This window comes from Cyprinodon tularosa, unplaced genomic scaffold (assembly GCF_016077235.1).
Source record: "Cyprinodon tularosa strain WSP-4 unplaced genomic scaffold, ASM1607723v1 ctg642, whole genome shotgun sequence".
NCBI lineage: Eukaryota > Metazoa > Chordata > Actinopteri > Cyprinodontiformes > Cyprinodontidae > Cyprinodon > Cyprinodon tularosa.
The window spans coordinates 205,052-230,868 of NW_024039388.1; the positions used below are offsets into that span (position 1 = coordinate 205,052).

Here is a 25,817-nt window from a genome sequence, read left to right on the forward strand (position 1 = left end):
TGGTAATATCACTTTTGGAAAAGGCTGCAGGAAGCTGAACCAAATCACTTTACAGGCAGGGTCTGTGAGTAATTATGAAGGTTTTTAACATAGTAAAATGTTTGCATTTCCTTGGTTTTATATTGTTTCTCTAGTCACTTTTACTTGAAACAGGGTGCTCTTAAAACAATAATTGCTCTGTTTAAATCTAAATTATTTTTTCACTAATTCACTATCTAAAATATATGTTTAGATTTAGCTTTCAGGAAATGCATTTAACGTCTGTGCAGTTACACAGACAACAATCAGACAACAATCAGACCTTTTATTTGTCTAACTCCAAAGAGTTAGACAAATAAAAAGTACTCTTAATGCTGTCCTGAAATAAAAAAAAAAGCCTCCTTTAGATTAAGAACAATTTACAACTTTCAGTTAAAAAATTAAGTTTATGATTCATTTTAATTTAGTTATTCATTAGCGGCAAACCACAACATGTCAGGCACAATGCAGTCAGATTGGTTGGTTTCTGTCAAGGAAAACCAGTTGATTGCATCCAGTCCTTGACTTACGAGACATGCTCCTCCGGGATGAGCTTGCGGTGATGATTTTTGCTTGCATTTTGCTACTGACCTTTTCAGCATCCCCCACACCAAGCATGCATGCAGCAACAGAGGAAAAACTCCTTTTTAACAGGAAGAAACCTCCAACAGAACCAGGTTCAGTGTGAGTGGGCATCTGCCGAGGCCGACTGGGGTTCAAGGAGACAGAAGCAGACATAGAAAAAGAAGGAGAGATACGAAAGTTAACCAGCTGCACAGGCGGCTCCGTCCAGGAAACACACAGCCAGGCAGATGAGCTTCAAGCAAATTCTTTTGTCAGAGGATGAAAGAGAGCACATACAGCTAGTCACATTAAGAGAAACAGGACTACACTGAAAAACACGCCAGGCTCCGACATTTGTAAACAAAGGCGTTGATGGCAGCAGCACAGCTGATATTTCTCTCCAGGATGGAGTCACAGCCAAACAGGAACAGAACACATGAAGCTACTATGAGAAGAAGCAGAGAGAGCATATAGTTATGGGTGGAACTAACAAATACTGCAGAATGGGAGAATGGAGATAGGACGAAGCAGAATGAGGAAAAGAGGCCCCTTTGTCTTCCAGCAGACTAAAAATAAAGCAGCATAAATATAGAAAACAGCCCAGAATAACCTAACTATTTTGGATGAGGTGAGATTAGGTGAGATGATAAAGTTGTAGGCACAGTGAGGCCAAGCTTATAAATAAGTGATTTTAATAGCAAAAACAATATATCTACAATTAATAGCTGGCAGTCGTTGCTCCATCACTACATATAAAACTAAACACACTGCAATGGAAAATGTAAGTTATATCAATGTGCAAAATGCAAAACAAGACATGTATTAGAAATATACAGTTATAGCATTTTCTGTTATCTGCAGAATTGTAGAGCCTGAACTTCACTGCCTGACTGCCAACAGAGGAAAAATCTACTCTAAGGAGAACAAATTGCTGTCACATTCATTAGTTTTTAAATGTTGGTTTGTTACTGCAGTTGTGGTGCCAAAACACCACACAATGTGGTAGGCGGTGAGTTGTGATAGGTCAGAAGATTATTTATTTAATAACAAGCTGCAACCTTCAGATCTTCTGCTATGAAGAACTCTGAAGGTTCCAGGATAAACAATCAGAAGACCTGATTGTTTACAAACTAGATTTGTTGGATGGATGGATGGATGGATGGATGGATGGATGGATGGATGGATGGATGGATGGATGGATGGATGGATGGATGGATGGATGGATGGATGGATGGATGGATGGATGGATGGATGGATGGATGGATGGATGGATGGATGGATGGATTATTGGGAATAGATGATGCATGGATAGAATATTACTTAACTGTGAAAATGCATGTCATAATCATTAAACCTAATAATTAAACATGATTAGGTTAAATTTGGTTTAAGGTTCAATAATTCACCCAGGAAATATTTGACTGTTGCTAAAAAATATATATTTTAGACTAAATGACTGTAAGAAAGGGAAACACTTAAGTGTAAAGGTTCAAAGTCTGCTCAAAATCCTTCAGTTCACACAAGTTGACACAGGATACGGAAATCTGTTTACCTTTAAGAATAAAACCTGAAATTAGGATCAAAGCTTTAAAATGTACTTGTAAAAAAGGTTGTACGTTTAATAAAGTGTTATATTCTATCCTTATTTTATTCCTATTCTCTTTGTTTCACATGCCTTTACAAATACTTTTGACCAATTTATGCACCTGCTGTAGAATGTGAGGGACATACGCACAAACTCACATGATCATTTAAAGCATTTTGTTTGCTTCATATCTCACTGATGATCTAACCAGCGATAAATTGTAGTATGAGAACTCATCATATTTTAGGTATGGCTCATTGATTGACACTTGGAACATTCCACCTGATATCTGTTTTCCTGTTTAAACATATTGACCTCACACTTATGCAACATAGCCTTTTCAGAGATTCTGCATTGATAAGTTCACAGAACGCTCAGCGGAGTTCTGTTTGATAAAGTCAGTAATGATTGAAAGGAACAAGCAGGTAAAATTAGTTTTGACCACATATGCAAAGATGTCAAGTTTTGGGAATTGATGGTCTTCCTATAAAAAGATGTAAATAAAAAATAGACTTTAATATGATTTGTTGTAGGTGCCATTTATTCCTTTTTCATTTGTAAAATATGTGTTTGATGCTGAATCAATACAGATTGCTTAGTAAGAGATAGTTCTGTAAAGGAGTTGTCCCCTACCTTTAGATTTATTCCAGTTTCTTTTTGGTTATGGAAATATTTTGTATAACTAAACACATTTTGACAAAGATTTTTAGTGATGCTGATTTCCTTTGCTGAAAGAACAAAGCTATCCATTCAACCTAACCGCATTTGAAAAATTTGTCTCCATGAAGCTGATGACTAGCAGCAACAAAAAGTGACATTTAAGGTGCATTTAAATTCAATATGGGGCTTGTTGGCCTTGTTGGGCCTAGGGGGTTAGAGCAGTGCGCTTGTGCTCAGAGAAGGCTGCAAGTATTAAGTTCGATCCCCACAGACTGCAACTCTGGGTCCCAGAGCAAGACCGTTAACCCCACACTGCTCCTCAGGCGCCGCACAATGACAGCCTACTGCTCCCTAAGCAGATGAGTTAAATGCAAAGAGTTCATTTCACCAGTGTGAGATTATTTAAAGTTCGGTTATTATTATTATTTTCCCATACTTGTCTGTTTAGACATATAAATCTTGCCCAACTGCAGGGTTTTATTTGACCATGAATGGCTTGTTTAATATAATGCCCCAGCATCACAGTGAGTCCAGCTTGAACTCCACCGTTGCAAAACCTTTTCTCCATTTCGAGGTTGGTGGTGTGCGCTAAAAAAATCATTTACCCAAGAGGGTTGGAACGCAAGTTTACAAACAGATATTCCCACAAAATCCATCACACTTACTATCCAGTCAGACTGCAGGTGTTATAATGACTTTAATAGATCCCATTGTCTTTGATCATCTGTTCTTCAGTCCATTAGATAGCGGCCTAATCCTTGTTGTATTGATTTCACATGTCTTGCAATAATTCAAAAAAAGTCATTTTTTTAGAAATACAGTATTATTGTTGATTTAACAAGTGAGGCCATTACTTCAAAAACAGGACTAGGTTGCTAAGGATAGATTTAAGAAATCATAATGATAAAAAAACCTGTATGTTATGTTTACTCTAGTTATGTGGTCCTGTTGTGTAGATTTGTTCAAAATATTAGAGTACGATTTATACATGTATTAAAGTATAAAGGGGGGAAAAATGTCATATAGTTATCTACTGAAGATCATTTGCTCATCACATTTTAGTTGTTTTCACTAACTATGACAATGGTGATTACATACAGTAACCAGGTGAATGCTAAATATGCACCTGTTGAATAGGCCCTTTCAAGGAGGAATTTAACTATCTTGGATAATGAAAGCATGTTTTATTTAAATATAAAGACACAGGGAGTTCTCAGTAAGGTGACAGAATACCACGAAAAGGAGGAGCAATGTTGCTCAGTCACGAGGCTGCAGTTAAATCTCCCAAGGGGCATTTAGGCAGCTGAAAACCCTGAGGCAAAAGAAACCTTACTTTACAGCATCAATCAACTATCGGGTAATGCTGAAAATGCTTCTGTTAAATGTTTTTATGGAGCAAAAGTAAAGTTACCTGATTCTAAGCGAATTTTCATTGGCTGTTTTATTTACAGTTTTTCTGATAAGTTGATGAAAAAAAAAACAAAGTCATATAGAACAAAGTTTACACTACCTAGGAAATCTATGTAATAAAGTAAATCACCTTTTTAGCTTTTTTTACTCTAGTTTGATGTTTGATGGGTCAGAAAAGAGAACTTTAAAAATTGTTAAATCATTCCCCAGCATCAGCTTTAGTGAGATTTTATAATCAGCTGTAGATGTCAAGAGTTTTTTGCAGTTAAAAAGTAGAGGCTGCTTTAAGCAGCAAACACTAAAGAAATAACATCTGATAATTTAATGTTTCAGAGTTTATTTTAGCTCAATACCTGTTTGTTTCAACACTTAGAGATTTAAAAGGTGCTCAGTGTTTAAAGTATCTCCCAAAGTTGATTGGGCCAGTGTTGACTCTACTCTGTTGTTTTTTATTTGGTTTTATTTGATTTAACGAATTTATTTTTATTATTTTTGTTTTATTCCTTTAAACTTCTATGTTGTTTTTATACAATTTTAACTTTACCTGGTATGTGCAGCACTTTTTGGCTGCTTTGTTTTTTTTAAAGGGCTTTATAAATAAAGTTGAAAAAAAATAAATAAACTCATTCAAGGCCTTGGTTTTAGAGCATTCTGAAAACGGCTCCTTTTTGTCCGTCTCCTGACGTGGCAACTTTCTAAATCTTTGTTCAAGCACCTAAAAATTGATAGAATGAGTGATGTAATTTTTTTCTACCAATTAATACTTAATTGAATGACAACTATTTATCCATTTTAACAACTTTACACAATGTGCAAGCTAGCAGCCTTCATGTCAACCCTTCAAAATGATTTGTTTTAGTTTTTCTTTATTATACTTATATTTTACTTTACTTTTACTTTACTATTTACTTATATTTTACTTTATAACAATTGAAAGTCTTAAACCAACTCCAACCAAGTTGTTAATGTTTGTTTTTGGATCAGTATCAGCCATTGCATTCATAGAATCTTAATTTAATGCCGTCTTGTGAATTAAAAAGGAACTCTGTTATAGAGTAAAAAAATGTAAGATGTAAAATCTCAAATGTTTTGATTGCTTTAATTAAACTCTGAATACTGTGTACCGATATAAACCTTGAAAAAGCAACTCTGTGGGAGTTAAATCAACACTGGGATTTTTGCTTGGTAGATAAATGCATATCTTATCCATTTACTTCCACTTAATAAACAGTCAGAGCAGCTAAGTTTTGATACACTGAAAAATTGTGCATGAGTAAAAAATGCTGATTTTTTTTAAATAACCTGGGCATATGTAAAAAACGAATTATGAGAAAAAGCAAAGAAAGGAATAACAAGATAAGGTTAAATTCTCTTTACAAGTCTCTCATTGGATACATTTCTGTTTTAGAAAAAGGGTTTTGCAAAGCCCTTATTAGAATTAAATACTGATAATTGTAAAACACCATCAGCCATCATATTCATCTCTGTTCATCTCCTGCCAGCTGCTTATTTAACTGAAGGTAAAACAAGTTTTGTTGTTTCTTTAAAAATGAACTCTGTACCATCTCCATGACTGCAGTTATAAATACTGAGAGGAAAACATGGGTGTAGCATCCAATAAGGTGATGTGAGCTGAAAAAGAAACTAAAAATTGAACCGAGTGCACAACAGATAAAATAAGGAAGACAGATAAAATAAGGAAGATGAGAACAGCATGGTTAGAAAAGGGGCAGACATGGTTGGCAACAATCATCATAAATGTGCAGTTTAACCCATTCTTAGTTGCTGCCAACACTAAGCCTTTAGTACAGGGTAGGATGGATATTTTGTGTTTCTTTTCAGCAATTTTGATCCTATAATGTGAATGTTGTGGCTTAAACCAACTCGTTGGACCAGATGTTGTTTTTCTAGCCTGCTATCTTCTATTTTAGGTGAGCCAAGCTAAAAGGAGTGGCACTGGATGTGAAAATGGATCTGTTGTTTTTAAAATATTCAGACCAACTTAACTGACAGTAACAAAAACACCTCGGTCAAAGTTACTAAAATGCCCTTTATGATGCTCAACTACCCTAAGCAAACCATCTTCACTATGCTAAGACTGGGGCAGTGGTTTAAGCCTGAGAGAGGAGAAGCTTATTTTCTATATAATACAGTCTATAACTCCACAAAAACAAATTTCACAACCAAAATAAGTAAACAATAAGATTTATATAACATATCCCTCATGATCTCAGCAGGCCATGAAACTTAGAAAAATATAAAGAAACATTTGAGGACTTAAAACTATTTGATTTCTGCTGTGGCAGTTATCTGCTGACATACAGTATAAGCCTATTTACAGGGGATTGGTGGCCTAGGGGTTAGGGCATTGCACTTGGGCCTCTGAGTTCAAGTCACTCAGACTCCATCAGACTGCCACTATGGGTCCCTGAGCAAAATCCTTAACCCCAAAGTGCTCCCAGGGTGCCACACAATGGCATCCCACTGCTCCCAAAGGGGATGGGTTAAATACAGAGGGTTCATTTTGTTGCTTTTTACTTGTGACAGTCTAACGACAATAAAGTTGAATTCTATTCTAAAGAATTTACAGCACAGTTTATTTCAAAATCCCTGGAAAGCCACTTTAACAAGTGGTGAGGAGCAGTATGGCCACAGGTTTAAGTCATCTGCAGGGAAACTTTTTCTTACTGTATTTTATCAGCTTTAAGGTGAGTTTAAAAATGCTGTAATGTTATAAGGATTAAAAAGCTGATTGTTATTCTATTCATTTTACCTTTCTGATCTATTTCTTTAAAGCAGCTAACTGGGATTAAATGAAAGGATGCTGGGACAATAAAATGAAAATATGTGAAGATACGTTTGAGGCTAATAGGTTTTTGCTTGAAAGTAACAAACACACAATATATGAGTTAGTAAGACTTTATAAATGAGACTGCAGGGTGTGATCAGATTTCTTGCAATCAAACAAACAGAGAAGCAGCTGCTCTGCTTGTTTCATTGTCAATATTCCAGGCTTAGAGGCTTTAAGTGATTGGCTAATTCACCATCTTTTTTTTTAACAGTGTCCTGTCTGGCAATGTGGCAATAAGAATAATTGTCTTGATGCCAAAAAGAGCCCAACAGATTTTACTTTCACAAGTGTAGCAGTATGGCAATTGCCATATTTCTCACCTGCAACGAGATGCAAAAAGAACAGCACAACCGAAAGACATGGTACGAGACATACAATAAAGCAACAGCTTGAAACTATCGCTGAAGTAGTATTATTTAGTTTGACATGTACTCTGTGTTACCTGAAGATAAGAGTGTGGGCTTTCTGTATGGAAGTAAATCTCTGAGTACCTGGAACCAAGCACCTGTAGTTGTTTGTGAGAGTGCACTTGTGCAGGTGAAGTTTATCAATAGAAAAAATGCTGAATGCTTAATCACCATTTTTTGAACAAAAAAAAAATAATTTCACCAACAAGTAAGAATATAAAATATTTATGATTAGTGCTCTATATTAAAACATGCTTCATTAGAAGGATAGCTGTTTAGCTAAATAAACCTCTAATAAGTTTCAATCCTCATCAGTGTGATTCATGATAATAAGAATAAGAAGCAACTTGTGGATAAGTGTTTATTTTTCTAACCTTCTATAATTCAGTCAGTTAAAGGAGAAGTTCGGTTTTTTACACTTTAAGCCCATTTTCTGTAGTGTCCAGAATGAAATCGAATGATCGACACCAAAAGTTTGACAATTGCTCCTGTCTCTGCTTTTTGGCTCATTTAGAATCCACCCCTGGCTGCTTCATAATGGCTGCCATAGTGCATGTCCGATAATGTCCTTAAAACAACCTTAAACGTTCTTTTTTTTAAATATGCTACTCACCGTGTCGTCAGCGCTGTTCAATGACGTTCCAAAAAAAGTTTCGTGAAGAAAAAACTTTCCTGTAGTGTTTTATTTAGCATTTTGTAAATCCCATTGAGTTCTGTTGGAATAGTCAATATTCCCCTGCCACCGGAAACGGAAATTGGGCCTGTTTACACAGTTGTAGTCTTTTCGCTTCACTCTGTGTACTCCGACGTCGAGGTGCTAACGTCTCTGTTAAACACTTTAAAAAACTCTGAAAATGGAATACGAAAGGTGGATTCTTGATTCTAGACGTCGGAGTACACAGAGTGAAGCGAAAAGACTACAACTGTGTAAACAGGCTCCATTTCCGTTTCCGGTGGCAGGGGAATATTGACTATTCCAACAGAACTCAATGGGATTTACAAAATGCTAAATAAAACACTACAGGAACGTTTTTTCTTCACAAAACTTTTTTTGGAACGTCATTGAACAGCGCTGACGACACGGTGAGTAGCATATTTAAAAAAAAGAACGTTTAAGGTTGTTTTAAGGACATTATCGGACATGCACTATGGCAGCCATTCTGAAGCAGCCAGGGGTGGATTCTAAATGAGCCAAAAAGCAGAGACAGGAGCAATTGTCAAACTTTTGGTGTCGATCATTCGATTTCATTCTGGACACTACAGAAAATGGGCTTAAAGTGTAAAAAACCGAACTTCTCCTTTAACTAGAAAGAGAAGGTGCTGACTGCTGAGAAAAGCTCTACAGGATCCCTCTTCAAAAGGACATGTTCAATCAAAACAAACCCAGCTACAATTTTTCCAATAAAATCCCTTTTAAATATACTTTTAGTTAGATTGGTAAAGCATAGGAATATGCGATAAACTTCAAATTTTGCTTTGTTTAATAATTAGTCAAATTAGTTACGAAGGACAGAGAATGGAAGCTGCAGAACCAAATGTGTTTTGTTCAGAAAAAAAAATGACATAATCGTGCATCAGGTGGTACAACTAGCTGTCAGTAAATTGACTCGGAAACATTAAGAAATGATAAGTTATTGCCCTGAAGAGCTGGAACATGTGATAGAGGAGCAGTATGGGGTTTTCAGATGTTATCTGAGGAAGGAATCTGAGTTATGCTGCAGTCACATGGTGTGGCACACTGCATTGGAATGATTGCAACAAAGATACAAAGAGCTGCTTTTCGTCTCCAGGTAAGACACACGTCAATGCACTTCAGCAATTTAAACAAATTAACACAATAAGGATTTTTGTTTGTTTGGTTAGCATTCCCTGAAACATTACTGAAGGTGGACTTTCGCGGTACAAAAACAAGAACTGAAATTTGATAACATAGAGAGAGATGCACCTTCAAAAACAAATAGCATGTGTGTGAGCTAACTTACACATAGGTTTTAAACAGGCTTAAAGTCTCACATTGCTGTCAAAAAGGGAAATGGCATTTACTAATTGCTTTCTGCATGGATGTCTTAATAATTGCACATTTCTGCTAAGTAATTATAGAGAGTTAAAAAAATAATGTAGTCAATCATTTCGGGCAACTTAATAAAGGAGAAGCTTCTTTCATAAATAGTTTTCTTAGTTACAAAAAAGGAGTCGAATTGGACACACTTTGATCAGACGAATCTCTCTGCTGAGTGTGACTAACCTTGAAGGAATGTCTTTGAGCTCTGCAGGTGCAGAAACCATACAAAAAAGATGCCACAGAGATATCAGAGCGTCAGCCAGTCGGCCGGCTACTACTTGGTGACCGAAATCTACCCTATGCTTTTGCAGCTGATGTACATCTGATAACTCTGAGCAAGAAGTGTGGTGAAACTCTGTGTCAGACAGCATCTTGGTTCCTCCAATAGTGGCTCATACAGGCGCAGGTTGAGAGAAACCAGTCTGCAGGTGTCCCTCAGCATCACATGCCTCAGGATGACACGGGGGTGACAGAAAGCCTGTGGCCATGAGAAAAATATCTACTAAGAAGGTTCACATGATTAGAATCAATGCAAATGCTATTTGTCCAATGCTTTGTCCTGTCCTTCCTAAAATATACTATGCTTAGTGTACAGTTGTGCTTGAAAGTTTACATACCCTTCATTTAAAGAAAATGAAAGATTCACGCTAGTAACTCAATTGAAACACAAGGCTGAAAAAAGTTTTTAATTATAAATGATAATTAAGTAAAATAAAATACTGATTTTGAATTTTTTGTAAGAAATTGCAGGTCTTACTAAACATTTCCAAAATCTTACAGAAAACACCTGACTATAGTGATTGTCTTAAAATATTGCACAACAAAATTTCCGTTCAGGAAGTACATCAGGCTTGTTTACTTCTTTGAATATACATATCCATCCATCCATCCATCCATCCATCCATCCATCCATCCATCCATCCATCCATCCATCCATCCATCCATCAGCAATACACAACAAATCTAGTTTGATAAACAATCAGGTCTTCTGATTGTTTTTCCTGTTTCTATGAACAGTTTACTGGTGGAACCTTCAAAGTTCTTCATAGCAGAAGATCTGAAGGAAGAAAGAATCTCCTGACCTATCACAACTCACCGCCTACACTTAATGTTAATTTGGCACCACAACTGCAGTAAAAATCCAACATTTAAAATCTGATTAATGTGACAGCAATTTTTCCCCCTTAGAGTAGATTTTTCCTCTTTCAGCAATCAGGTAGTGAAGTTCAGGCTCTACAATTCTGCAGATAACAGAAAATGTTTACCAGAAAATATTTCACTAGGTTTACTGGTTTTTCACCAGTAAACCTGGTGAAAAACCACAGGAAATTTTTGACCTCTGTAAATGCAAACAAAAGGTACTACACTAAATATTAACATTGATTTTCTTAGGTGTTCAAATACTTATTTGCAGCTGTATCATACAAATAGTTAAAAAATCATATATTGTGATTTCTGGATTTTTTTTTTTTTTTTGTAGCTTTAGTCTCTCACAGTGGACATGCACCTGCGAATTTCAGACCCCTCCATGACTTCTAAGTGAGAGAACCTGCAAAACAGAGTGTTCAAATACTTACTAACTAACTACTAAGATTTACTCAGTTACATTTACTTGGGTAACTTTTTAAAGAAAACGTACTATAAAGAGTAATTTTATAGCATTTTACTTTCTTCTCTTGCATGAGTAAAATTTCTGGCTACTCCATCCATTGTGATTTTACTTTAAAAAAAAAAAAGGTTTGTTTTAAACAAACATCATAATACACTAATAATAATAATACAAATGTGTTATCGAGTAATTAACACCAGAATTTGTTTGTAACTTTATATTGTTTAACTTTATATTATTTTGTAAATCAGTTGTTAAGATTATGTGTGTTAAGTAGATCAGTTACTCAGCACTTGAGTGTTTTACTAAATGCTTTTTCTCTCTTACTGAAGTAATTTTTTGGATGGCTATTTTTTACTTTTACGTAGGTAAAAATATAATGAAGTAGTGCTACTTTTACTTCAGTACAATTGTTTGGTAATCCACCCACATATGTAGGTATGTATAAATATTGTATGTATATTCATACATTCGTGTGTGTATTAGTATAAGTGTGGAGATACCTAGATATTTATAGGTGTTCATGTATGTATGTATTTACATGTGAGTAGGTACAATATGATGATGTTAGCGTATGCATGCGTATGTGTGCATGTTGGTAAGTATTGATGTGCATATAAATTTAGATATGCACATATAGAAAGCAATTTTCTTTGTAAAATGTGTGTGATATGGGAAACATGATGAGGCCAACTGAATGTGATATTGATAGTGTGAGAAGGGGCAGGTTTTAATAAGATTTTCTTCTTCCTACCCCCTTTTCCAGACAGGTTGACTGGTTCGGGGATTAATTCCTGGCCTGGGTTCTTCACCTGTATGGGTGAGTTTTCTCTGGGTACTCTGGTTTCCTCTCTCAGTCAAAACCACACGACTGTTTGGTTAAAGGGCTTCTCTACATTGTCCTTAGGTTTGAGTGTGTGTGCATTGTTGTTTGTCTATGTGTGTGTCTGTGTTGCCCTGCAACAGACTGGCAACCTGCCCAGGGTCGCCCATAGACTGCCAGGTTTAGGCACTGGCCCCTGCTTATTCCCCTGGATGGAATAAGCAGGAGAAGAGGGATGGATGGATGGATGGATGGATGGATGGATGGATGGATGGATGGATGGATGGATGGATGGATGGATGGATGGATGGATGGATGGATGGATGGATGGATGGATGGATGGATGGATGGATGGATGGATGAATAAATAAATAAATAAATGTTTTGTTTTCTTAACATAAGATTTATTATAATAATTCCAAAAAAAGTAAAAAAAAAAAAAGAAAGAAAACAAAGTAAATGGACTATTTTCATAGATCAATGCAGTTTACGGGCGTGCTCGCCATTTTTAAGTGAGAAGATGAGCTCCTTTTTTTCTGTACAGTTTCTCCTATGTATTCTTAGGCAGTACAACACCACCTAAGTGTCCAACAAGTTGGACATTTTTACTCAATGCCTTGATTGTTGAGGTTCCAGTTGAGTTTCTCTAAGATGTGGACAAACAAGAGCCTTCAGATGAGATGTTTTTTTGTACACAATGCCTGCTGATGTAGACATAAGTGTCCCAGCTGACATTTGTGAAGCATGCAGTGACCTCTTCAGTACTGCACGAATCACACTGTCAGCCGCTGGGTTTCCTCTTTGCAGAAAGCCCAGTGGCTGACAGTAGGTGGTTAGCCAGTCTCCTCTAAACTTCCTTTCTGCCCTAAGACCTCATAGTCTTTGGCACTCCCTATTTATGGAGCTAAAGAACAGTTTTAGTTTGTAATGTTTAAGCTCACTATTATAAGGGAGCAGCATATGAACTATAGATGTATCACATAGTGCTGAATACACATACCACCCTACTTGGAATCCAGATGAAAACTCGCCCTGCGTGTTTTCCAGTCATATGACAAAGGATTGTTCAGAGCCAATTGATCAGCACAGCTGTCAAAAAAAGAAGTGAGTAATCTTCTCCTTCTGCAAAGATGTTGTTTCCTTCATATTGTTTTTTCCTACGAGGCATATAAATCATACCTCTTTCATCTGACAAACTAAACGTTACAGAAAACAAGCTCAACCAGTGAGGTTTCAATAGCAAAAATGCCTCAGGGTTGATAGAGAGAGTCAAATGATGTAAGATACACCTTCCTCATAGCACAAACTGCACTTCTCATTTTATAGCCTAAGATAGTTTTGTATTACCATGTCAATTGTTATGTAATTTTATTAGAAGTCTGGATATTTATATTTCTACTTTCACTGCTGTATGTGTAACTATTAATGAAAAAACTATAAAGGATCACTTACCATTGTTTTTTTTCAGTTTGGGAATATTTCTAGGAAATATTTAACAGTAATATTCAGTTTCTAAGAAAAAATGTATCCTTAATACATCTTTTGAACATCAGAAAGTTTATTTTCTTTTCATTTTATGCAGAATTGGTCTCACTTTATTTGAAGCATGAAGTATTTAAGAATTGTATTTTGAAAAGAGGATTATACTCAATAATATGCCTAATCCATACAAAAAGAGGACATCCATGTTTATAAGGAATATGTAAACAGTACATTTAAGACACTGATACAAAGATGCAAAGGATCAGACTGATGTTTTTTCTGAGTCTGCAACAGAACGTTACCTGTCAGTGACTTCACATGCCATCATCATCATCAGACATGTGTTTGTACCTCAAAAATGTCACCTGTCCACTCTTTAAAACACTGCTGATAGATAGCTTAATAAGTTTTCCTCTTCTGTCATGCCAGATCTGAAAGATTAGTTAGATAACAGTTTCAGTTTGGCAGGAAAAAAATGTCATTGCAATAGATTTTTTTGTTCATCAAACTGCTAGAAACAACCCGTCCAGTCATTTGCCACAAAACCTTTTTACTTGACAGGTCTTGCAGTAGCTGGTGCGCATGCTTACAAGTGAGTGGGAGAAATTCTGAGAGGGGTCTGGCGTCAGACCTGCACTGTCAGGACCCAGAGCTGCACTGTGAGGTCTCCTGCGCTGTTAGAACCAGATTTTTTTCCGAAGACTTTCTAAAGTAATAAACTCCCCGTGAAGCTACCTTCCTTTCACGAACAAGTGTTGTTAAGCTGGAAATTTATGTACACTCACAATTATACTTCCCACCAAACCCCTATCTGGAATAATAGATATGTGCAAAATAGGAATAAGTCTCTGTATTTGCCACGCTGCATGGAAAAGGGCATTTGATCTATAAGACATTTTCTAAACAACAACAGAGGTTGGCTGTCCTATAAGGATTTTTGTTTTCAGTATAGTTTAAACTTCTTCTATGCTCAATTTAACACTGTCACAAACTCTAATCCGGCAGCAAACACATGCTGCGTGCTATTCCCATTGGCTTCAAATAGACCGGAATAGACTTCCACAATGCAAAACATTAAAATCTAAAAAGGCACATTTTTCTTAAAATAAGTTAATTTTTTCTTGAACTGAGGAGCAAAGTGATATATTGGCAATGGACCAAGACAATTTACATTTAAAATAAGAAAAAAAAAACAATTGCATTGTCTTATTTCAACTGCATATTATCTAATTCTCTATTTTTAAGAGTAAAAATACTCAACCCATTGACAAATCATTTTATTTACCAACTCAAATTAAGGGTAAATACACTTATTTCAAGAAGTTTAGACTTATTTGTACATCGTATTTCCAGTGCGGTTCTTATAATGCAGAAGACCCCAATTTGCATATCTGCAACGAAGGGTCCTGACCGTGCAGGAATGCAGCCAGACTCTCTTGGAAATTCTGGGCTGTGTTGTGGACAAGTAACCAGAGCTAGAACTCAAACTTAAGGCCCAAGTTATAAACTATTTACAAAGGCACTTCAAGCTAATATACTTGATGTTGGGCTGTGAATCCTAACATGCTTGACATTGGCGTAGGTTTGCATAGGGACCATAGGGACATGTCCCTAACAAAATTTTGGACTGACCTACTTGTCCCTACCAACAATTAGATGTGAATAACATGTTTATAATTTACAATACAGCATTGTTGCAGCAGTAGAGGAGTTCTGGATGGAGAATATTGAAAGACGAAAACATTTTTGATCTAAAATGCAAAATGTTTGTATATTTTTTTGCAATTATGCTATAATTCCCACTGTAAGTGGGTCGCTCTGCGAGCTGAAGACATGTTTTAGAGTCTCTATACTCCAGTTAATGATTAATCAATGACTAAATTTGTTGACATTTCAATAATTGATTATTTCGATCAATTGTTTCAGCCCAAGATAAAATACATGATATGGCTTAAATAGAGTATCTACAGCCTACATGACTTGTAGGGTAAAATTAATATTCTGAATGCTCATTGTCAGTTCCAGTGCTCATGTAAATGCAATAAATGTATTTGGTTTCCCTTGAATCTATTATTTTGCTTTGTTTCATGATACAGAGAGAAAATTTAAAAGTTAAGATTGTGTTTTATCTCTGTTTACCTCTGCACAATTGTATATGATCAAAAGCAGGATAAATTCAGATATAAAAGACATATTTAGACTATCTTTTGTTGAATAGGCACAGATTTACTTTCTGTCTTAGTCGCTGGTAATTTCAAATGCAAACCTTTTCAAAGTGGAAAAAAAGTCAAATTCCACATTCGTCAGAGCCAGTGATGCTTCAAAGATTAATAAATCTAGTGTGTGTAGCACTTATAAAATTTGTACAAATGTAGCAAGAAATGCTGCTTTTTTTCTTTAAACAAAATACACCATGATTTTCACATCAAGCATAAAAAAATGACTGCATATTTTTGCATAGGACCAATGACATCAGACCAATAGTGTCCCTACCAAAGTTGAAATCAAACCTACGCCCTTGATGCTTGAGGCTCCTCTCAGGAGCTTGGTGCATGCCATAGGGGTACATCCCATGATAGGATGTCACCTGTGCAATTAGCCATTTCATGTGAATTCATCCCTGCAATATGTTGTCTATCTCACAGCTGTTTGTATTATAGCAAAATATAAGCATGTGGCAATGACAGAAACTCCATTACAAATATTAGACCATGTAATAATACTGTTAGAGGATGTTGAGACTCGGGGTGGGTGATAGCTACAGACCTCTACACTTCAAGTTGCTTTACTGCAGATTAGCTCAGGAACTGTTTGTAGCAACCTTTAGTAATTTATTTATTTTTTCACCTTTGGGAAGCTGCTGCTACTTTCAAGCCAAGCGTAATTCAAAAGACCTGATTTTGTGGTGTCAAGGCCACTGCCAATAGCACATTGGCAGTCCATTTCCTGTCTGTGTCGACTGAAATGTTTTTTTTCATACATGATTAATGTGTGAAGCTTTTCTAAACTCTGTGGGAAGATTTTGCAGCCGCCTCCTTTTTGTTACAACGTGGCTGCTCACGGGTGCCAAAAACCAGGCCCAAAAAGAATTTGACTGCCTTGCAGAGAAGCTTGATCACAACGTGACAGAACAGTTTGGAAATGAATAAGAGCAGAGATTGCAATCCAGTCCTTCTAGTTCCACACCAGTGTTAATCATAGACACACCCCTAATAAATGGAAAAGCCTCCCTTAAACAGAGGTCACTGAAAGAGCAAAGTGGGATTAATATTTTATTAAACCCTATAGATTAGTATCCTTTTGCATTTTGCCTAAATTGTGTGTCAAGGCAGGCAGACCACAACAGTACTGGTGGTGGTGTTATATACAGTATTATGTTTGTATGTTACTCATTTAACACCAGGGGCGATTCTAGGATCAGAGGTTTAGGGCTGCTGAGCACCCAAAGAGCTAACTGGCCAGACAAGATTAATTTCATAGTTTTCTACACATATTTTGAAACTTGTTCAATGTGTTTTGATAATGACTGACTCCGTCATTCACTAATGCATCGTATCTGAGATGTGTGCAAAAAAAAAACTAACAAGCAAAGCAAAAAGCAGCATTTCTTAGAAGATTATTCCAACCAATTAAAGCTTTAAAATGAACTAACCTTGGAATTAGTTTTCATGAAATGACTTTTCTCCTTTGTTTGCCAAAATTACTTCCATGATATATGTAAAATAATCTACTGAATGAAACGTTTTTCTTTGGCAGTTTAACAACTGCTGCTATTGTGTCTGTTTTCTTACCTGTTTTTTCCTATTCTTTCACTTTGCTTCCCATTGCACACCTCTTCCTCTTTAAACTGGCAATCATAAAACGGATTGCAAATTCAAATAACTAGAAACTGAAAAAATGATAACAATTTACTAATGATGCAGTAAATGTAAATATTGATATTGAGTTGTGGTTTTAAAGATAATCAAACAAACCAGTGTCAGACACATTAGAGCACCCCGCTGATGAACATTTCATCAACACACCATCAATAGGTGCAGAAATCGGACTAAGCATTTTAAAAACACCTGCAGTGTTTTCCTCAAAGCGTTGGTCAACATTTTAGTTAAGGAGCTCCATCAGGCTTGTTTACTTGACTTTTTGTTTATTATTATTTCTGATGAACCAAAACATAATTGAAGGGGTTAAATAACCAAATACTGTATAGTTTTACTATGTCACTTTTTTATTGTAAAATGCGCATACAGTATTACAAAAACAACTCATATTTTAGGGGTGCTTTCAGTCAAATTAGGGATGCTTCAGCATCCCCAATAATAGCCTAAAAACGCCTAGGTTTAACATGATAATTTTTTTCACAAAAACACAAAGAAGAATATCTACCTTTAAGCAAACTGATTAAGGGTGTTAATGTTAAAAACTAAATCAATAAAGGACACATTTCTGTTCACCTTTCATCTTGCAACATTAGTTCTTAATTATACTAATTACTTATCTCAAATTTTAACCAAGAAACATAGTTTGAGCCTGAAATGTTGCAAAATGTATTTTATTTAAAATAGATTCATCCTTATAGTTTGTCCTTTAAAAACATGGTTCACTGCCCACATTAATCACAAATATTTAAAAGATCTGAATATTTTGCTTTTGCATCCGTTATTTAAAAACAACCTATTAAAATAGTCTGTGTGGACAGAGGTTCCATTAAAACCAGGGAAAACAATCAATAAAATATTTCAAAAAGATAGTGTGAGTCCTGAACATCAAAGTGCGGATGTGTGTACTTGTTGTCAGCGTGTTTCTGTGCCCCGGCTTTAATTGTCCCCCATTACATCCCAGCTCTGAAATGTCTCTGCCAGGGCTCAATTACATATAATATTCCATTTGTTTGCAACATTATATTTTTCTTGAGATGTGGCCACGGGGGATAGTAACAGAAAAATTCTGCTCTTTCTGGGGAATGTGTTTCCAAGGTTTTTTTTTTCTTTTCCTTTCTTTTCAGTTAAAACTGTCAAACCTTCTCTATCGGAATAACAAAAAAATGTTCTTGAAAAATACTCCCACTGACTGAAAAAAGCTCCTTGGTACAGTAGTTGTTATACGAATAGCATCACAAAGCCCTTCAATCTAATCCATTTCGAGATAAATCGAAACCTACTGTAGGCTAAAGATTTGCTTTTAGCCATAACAAGTAACTGATTCTTTTAACTGTTACTTAAAAAGATGTATGAATATATATCTAAAGGGGTTACATTTTAGTAAATCAAAAAACATTTTATGTTTTTTGTGTGGATCATTTTTGTTTTACCGTTCAAGTATGTTTAATCTAAAGAAAAACAGTGCAATGACTTCTAAATGAATTGAGGGATGTAGATCCTCTTCTGTTTAAAGTGAGACTTCAACTACCACTGGTTTTTAACTGTATCTTTTGTACTAGCATATCTTTGTTCTAAAAAAATAAACATCTGCCCCTTTCTATTTGAAAAAGTTGCAGAGCATAGTAAATTGTTGTAAGGTGGTACTGCAGGATTAAGGAGTGTGTTACCCCCCCTATAGTTGGAGAACACCCACCCCTGCCAGTCCAGGAGCACCGTCCTTATGCAATGAATCAGATCTGTTACTTCTTTGAAAAAAAAGTATAATTTTTTTCTAAATGCACAAATAAACTCTCATGGTGTCTTCCCCACAGAGCTTAAGAGGGCCACTAAGGCCCAGAGCAGCTACCATCTGAATCTGAGCTTCCATTTTTATATATTCTATGAAAAAAATATAAAGTATCATCTCCTCTTTTAGTGGTTTAAAGTTTTGATTTAACTAGGGTGACCATATTTTCATTTGTGAAAACCAGGACACCTTGGTTGATTGAAAGAACAAATGTCTCATCATCTCATCATCATGCACCGTGATCAGAGGAAATGCTACTTGGCGCAGATCAGTGGTGAAAATTGGAAGTTCAGTTTAATATAATACAACTCTGTGAATAGTTCCGTCTGAAATGAATGAAAATAGTTGTTTTAATGGTTATTGAGTCAGATATGTGGCGGTAGTGTTTGATTTATCTAAAGGTTTTTATCTGTTACTGTGTAAATGAGTTTGGCTGTAATTTAAGGACAGGTTCTAATAGATCTGCAGAGTGGGAACTATAAATCTGATAGGAGTTAAATTTTTTTATTGTTATTTTGCACAATATGCTTAACTAAGTATTTTTTTGTTGTTGAATATTAGAGATTTTGCAGATATATTTTTATACATACATTGTTTAGATTTACTTATATATTTCTAACCCTTTTATAGAATAGAAAATCCCTTTATTGTCCCACAATGGGCAAATTTACAGCAGCAGAAAGATTATTGAAAATAGTCACACAAATGAGGACCTTAGAAAAATGTATAAGAATAACATAATAGGGAAGAGTTAAAATATAAACAATAAAATACTGTAAAGTGTTTTAACAATATAAAACTGGAGAATTAATAACCAATATGCAGCTATGGACATTTTTACAGTAATGGATATTTGAAAATAGCAGCAACATCAGAGATGTGCAGAATGACAGCAGCAGGTTATTTAACTGACTAAAGTTTCTATCATTACAATTGATTTGATTTGTTCCTGCTCCCGGTGGTTGGAACCTTCCACTCTGGATTCTTGTGAGTGTAGTCTTTGTTCGCTTTAACTTTTTTAAAAATAAATAAATAAACAAACAGTTTTAAAAACCTCGGTATTCATTCTTTTCCTGCTTTGTGTGTCAACTTTCACGGTTGCAAAGCAACAGAGCATACACCCGTAAAAAAAAAAAGGGTGGACCTGTTCGAATTTACAGACAAAACTCTTCTGGCCTCCTCGTTTTCAAGGACTTCGAAGGATCCAGTCTAGGCAGACCGCGTCCTTGGAGGATGCAGCCCAGGTTTTCGAACAGAGCCTCTGATTAAGAACAGGGCTGCCCGCACTGACACGTCTCAGGGATTACGTCACACAGAGCGTCGTGCGCAGTGAAATCAGGACATTTCCTCACTTTCTAAAAAAAACCCGGGACGCCCGAGACAGGACGTGAAATACGCATATACAGGTGCTGGTCATAAAATTAGAATATCATGAAAAAGTAGATTGATTTCAGTAATTCCATTTAAAAAGTGTAACTTGTATATTATATTCATACATTACATACAAACTCATATATTTCAGATGTTTATTTTGTTTAATTTTGATGATTACAAATGACAACAAATGAAAATCTCAAATTCATCATATCAGAAAATTAGAATATTGTGAAAAGGTTCAAAATTGATGGCCCCTGGTGCCACACTCTAATCAGCTAATTAACTCAAACCACCTGCAAAAGCCTTTAAATGGTCTTTCAGTCTAGTTCTATAGGCTACACAATCATGGGGAAGACTGCTGACTTGACAGTTGTCCAAAAGACGACCATCGACACCTTGCACAAGGAGGGCAAGACACAAAAGGTCATCGCTAAAGAGGCTGGCTGTTCACAGAGCTCAGTGTCCAAGCACATTAATAGAGAGGCGAAGGGAAGGAAAAGATGTGGTCGAAAAAAGTGTACAAGCAAGAGAGATAACCGCACCCTGGAGAGGATTGTGAAACAAAACCCATTCAAAAATGTGGGGGAGATTCACAAAGAGTGGACTGCAGCTGGAGTGAGTGCTTCAAGAACCACCACACACAGACGTATGAAAGACATGGGTTTCTGCTGTCGCATTCCTTGTGTCAAGCCACTCTTGAACCACAGACAGCGTCAGAAGCGTCTTGCCTGGGCTAAAGAGAAACAGGACTGGACTGCTGGTGAGTGGTCCAAAGTCATGTTCTCTGATGAAAGTAAATTTTGCATTTCCTTTGGAAATCAAAGTCCCAGAGTCTGGAGGAAAAGAAGAGAGGCACTTCATCCACATTGCTTGAAGTCCAGTGTAAAGTTTCCACAGTCAGTGATGGTTTGGGGTGCCATGTCATCTGCTGGTGTTGGTCCATTGTGTTTTCTGAGGTCCAGGGTCAACGCAGCCACATACCAGGAAGTTTTAGAGCACTTCATGCTTCCTGCAGCTGACCAACTTTTTGGAGATGCAGATTTCATTTTCCAACAGGACTTGGCACCTGCACACAGTGCCAAAGCTACCAGTACCTGGTTGAAGGACCATGGTATCCCTGTTCTTAATTGGCCAGCAAACTCTCCTGACCTTAACCCCATAGAAAATCTATGGGGTATTGTGAAGAAGAAGATGCAATACACCAGACCCAACAATTCAGAAGAGCTAAAAGCCACTATTAGAGCAACCTGGGCTATCATAACACCTGAGCAGTGCCACAGACTGATCGACTCCATGCCACGCCGCATTGCTGCAGTAATACAGGCCAAAGGAGGCCCAACTAAATACTGAGTGCTGTACATGCTCATACTTTTCATGTTCATACTTTTCAGTTGGCCAACATTTCTATAAATCCTTTGTTTTTATTGGTCTTCAGTAATATTCTAATTTTCTGATATGATGAATTTGAGATTTTCATTTGTTGTCATTTGTAATCATCAAAATTAAACAAAATAAACATCTGAAATATATGAGTTTGTATGTAATGTATGAATATAATATACAAGTTTCACTTTTTAAATGGAATTACTGAAATCAAACTACTTTTTCATGATATTCTAATTTTATGACCAGCACCTGTAACCCGGGAAATACGGACGTTTGGTCACCCTAGATTTAACTCTCTTTTTGCAGATAAAAAAACGACCAAAGATCCTTAACATCTTCAGGGACTGTACAAAAACTTAAAGATCAGAAACTGATATGTTCACAATGTTTTCCTGAAACACACTTTTTCCTCTTTCTAACAATAAGTTGTATTGTTTTGAAGGGAACGTTTAAAAAAAGAGAAAAACTGCCCCCAGCTGGCCACGCAGCACACTGCTCACTTCTAACATTAATTCTCTAGATACACTGTGTGCAGAATTATTAGGCAAGTTGTATTTTTGAGGATTATTTTTATTAATGGGTCACAATTGTGTTCTCATGAACCCAAAAGACTCCTTAATATCAAAGTTTGATATTTTTGGAATGGATTTGTTGTTGTTTTTTTTTTAGATTTGGCCATTTTATGAGAATGTCTGTGTGCAGATAAATATTACTGTGCAGAATTATTAGGCGACGTAATAGAAAAACAATATATATACCCATTGTTCTCGATGGGGTTCAGATCAGGTGAACAAGGGGCCATGTCATTATTTTTTCTCCTTTTAGACTTTTTCTGGCCAGCTTTGCTGTTGTGTATTTTGATGCATGACGGAGCATTGTTATGCATGAATATCATGTTTTTCTTGAATGATGGTGAATTCTTCTTGTACCACTGTCTGAAGAAGGTGTCTTCCAGAAACTGGCAGTATGTCTGAGAGTTGATCTTCACTCCATCATCATCCCGAAAAGTTCCCACAAGCTCATCTTTGATGATACCAGCCCATACCAGCACCCCACCTCCACCTTGCTGGCATCTGTGTTGATAAGGAACTTGCTGCCCTTTACTGATCCAGCCTGCTGCCCATCAATCTGGCCCATCGAGACTAACTCTCATTTCATCAGACCAAAACACCTTGGAGAAATCAGTCTTCAGATATTTCTTGGCCCAAACTTGACGTTTTGTCTCGTGTGTCTTGTTCAAAGGTGGCCTATTTTCAGCTTTCCTTACATTGGACATCTCCCTGAGTATTGAGCACCTTGTGCTTTACGGCACTCCAGACATGTTGAAGCTCTGAAATATGGCACAACTCGTGGCTAATGGCAGCTTCACGCTTGATCCTTCTCAATTCATGTTGGCTATTTGCCCTGAACTGCTTGATTGTGCAATGATCCCGCTTAAATTTTTGACTTTTCAGAGTCTGTTAAATCTCTCTTTCTGACCCATTTTGCCAAAGAAAAGGAAGTTGCCTAAATAATAATTAAGCACACCTTATATAGGGTGTTGATGCCATTAGGCCACACCCCTTCTCATTACAGAGATGCACACCACCTGATTTACTTAATTGGTTGTTGGCTTTCAAGCCTATACAGCTTGGAGTAGAACAACATGTATGAAAAGGATGATGTGGTAGAAATACTCATTTGCCTAATAATTCTGCACACAGTGTAGTTTTCACAAAAAGAGTCTAAAAAAAAGAGTAAAGTCAAGGGATTAAATTTTTTATTTGATCTTTGAGTTCTGACTCAATTTTCATACTCAACTCATAAAAATAAAATAAATGTATAAAACAAGTTCTAACTATTTCTAATAAAATGTTTAGATAAAAGTCTAATGAGACGATGATATCATGTGATTTTGTTGTGAATAGCACTGAGCTCAGACCGGATTTTCCTGAATGTCGGCCTGTTTTTGGGATCATACTGCCAGCAGTTGTTCATGACCCTGGATATCTCCACTGGGCAGCCATGAGGAGAAGGCATACGGTATCCTGCAACAAGACCCAACATCAGTTCTCCTGAGGATTATCCGCAGGTAAGTTTTTATCTTTCAAAGATTAGCACATGGGTTTACCTCTCTCCACCTCATCCCGTGTCTGCTGGTTATTCATGCTTGTATAGGGAGTCATCCCCATGGAGAAGGTCTCCCAAAGCAAGACACCAAAGCTCCACACATCACTCTGTGTGGTATAACGACCTGAGAGAAACAGCAGGGGGCAGCATTTGAAAAGGAACATTCTTTTTGACAGTTTCCCTTTTGCAGACTGTAAGAAGAGTGGTATTATTTTTGGCTTACCATAGTTCAGGGCTTCTGGAGCAGTCCATTTGACAGGGATCTGTCTGAGACCCCCCTCTGCAGAGTAGACACCATCATCTCGCTCACGGGACATCCCAAAGTCACTGATCTTAACCACATTGCGTTCTGCAACCAGGCAATTTCTTGCTGCCCAGGTCCCTAAAAAAAGGAAACATAGAGAGACAAATAATGTTATGTGATAGAAAACAAGAGGAGGATAACAGAAACACCGAAAAACAAAGGGAAAATGTCCCTGGTGTTTGTTTGTTTTTCTGGGTAGAGTTTGTAATTCTGTGTTGCAGAAACCTGCTTTGATCTGTTCCCCACAGTATGAACTGTTCTCAGCTAGCTATCACAGTCACCCTATCCTCAACTCCCACCGCCTCACAACACCTCAACTTTCAGCTCATTTCCTTTTTATTTTCATTTCTGAATTCTTCTGATGATATCTACTTTTAGGTTATTGTTTAAGTTAGCAGCTGTCTGTACATTTTAAGTCATGTTTTATCTGTACAACTGCTCCACACTTGCTAAAGACTGAAACAAGATGATCTTATCACAGCCTTTTCTCTTTTATATCACAAAGTAGCAATACCAAAATCTACTTTGCAGAAAAACAGACACTTCTGGGGTTTCTCATTAAGTTATTTGCATGTCCTGTTAGTCTCTAAACCAAAGACTCATTCAAAAACTGAAATGGAGATGCAGACACGCTTCTAAAATAAGTTCACCTTAGAGATATATTCTCTCAGCACTAATACAGTTTGACCACATTTAAATGGGGGCATTGTGTTATTTAGGAGACGGCATTATTTTTGAGCATTTATAAAACTAAAACCAACAGCTCTTGCCAGAGCTTTTTGCATACCACCTACTAAAAAGCCAGTACTAAAAAGTTTTTTTGAAAATAACTGACATGGAGTTTCCTGTAAAGAGCTCATTGCTTTAAGTGAATAAATTTGCACGATGATGTCATTGCTTTTGCTGACATGTTATGTTCTTTTGCCTGTTGAGGTCTTTATGCTTATTTAAAATCCTTGGATGATTCAGGCGATTCCGTTGAACGGAAGGCAGATTTGATTGGTTGTGGTGTTAAATTGCCTGTACGGTAAGCCAAAGAAGCATTTTTCTCATGTTTTATTATGGGAAATTCTTTTATTCCTGTTTTTAGGCACTATTCTAACGGTCATGACAACACATGAGGAAGTGCAGTGAGGAAAGTTAACAGACTTCCATTATGCTAAAATAGGTTGGGTTTTTATTCTTGCTTTGCAAAACATTTAACTCTAATCTAATGCTGAGGGTAACTTTTTGATATAGTAAATTCCACAGTGTTAAATATGCAGTGTCAAAGTACACTGACTCTTTTAGAGGTGTTACAAAAATAACTGGAGTAAGATATACACTTTGTAGAGAGTTAATTTCACACCTATTCAGAGTGGGACCAAATGCACTCGGATTGGTGCTAAATTTAACTCTTAAAGTTACTTTAACACTGCAAAATATGTAAATACATCCCATTTATAGTTTGTCACCAGGTTTGGCAAATTAAAATAATGAGAATAAACACAATTACTGTAATAAATA

The 25,817-nt window shown here is 36.5% G+C and overlaps 1 protein-coding gene and 1 long non-coding RNA gene across 2 annotated transcripts in view; one reads left to right on the forward strand and one right to left on the reverse strand.

Annotated features, from left to right (window-relative positions):
• LOC119798965 lies at window positions 1-25,087 on the forward strand. The gene is made up of 5 exons (XR_005282795.1): window positions 1-64; window positions 11,933-11,986; window positions 12,534-13,093; window positions 23,806-23,969; window positions 24,056-25,087. It is a non-coding gene; the product is annotated as an uncharacterized LOC119798965 (long non-coding RNA).
• fes (FES proto-oncogene, tyrosine kinase) overlaps window positions 23,641-25,817 on the reverse strand; it is a 38,566-nt gene continuing 36,389 nt past the window's right edge. The window contains exons 17-19 of the mRNA XM_038308641.1: window positions 24,231-24,377; window positions 24,009-24,131; window positions 23,641-23,925 (exon numbers count right to left, since the gene is read on the reverse strand). Of these exons, the coding sequence (XP_038164569.1) occupies window positions 23,783-23,925; window positions 24,009-24,131; window positions 24,231-24,377 (413 nt within the window). The 3' untranslated portion in view covers window positions 23,641-23,782. The remainder of the gene's footprint in view (window positions 23,926-24,008; window positions 24,132-24,230; window positions 24,378-25,817) is intronic.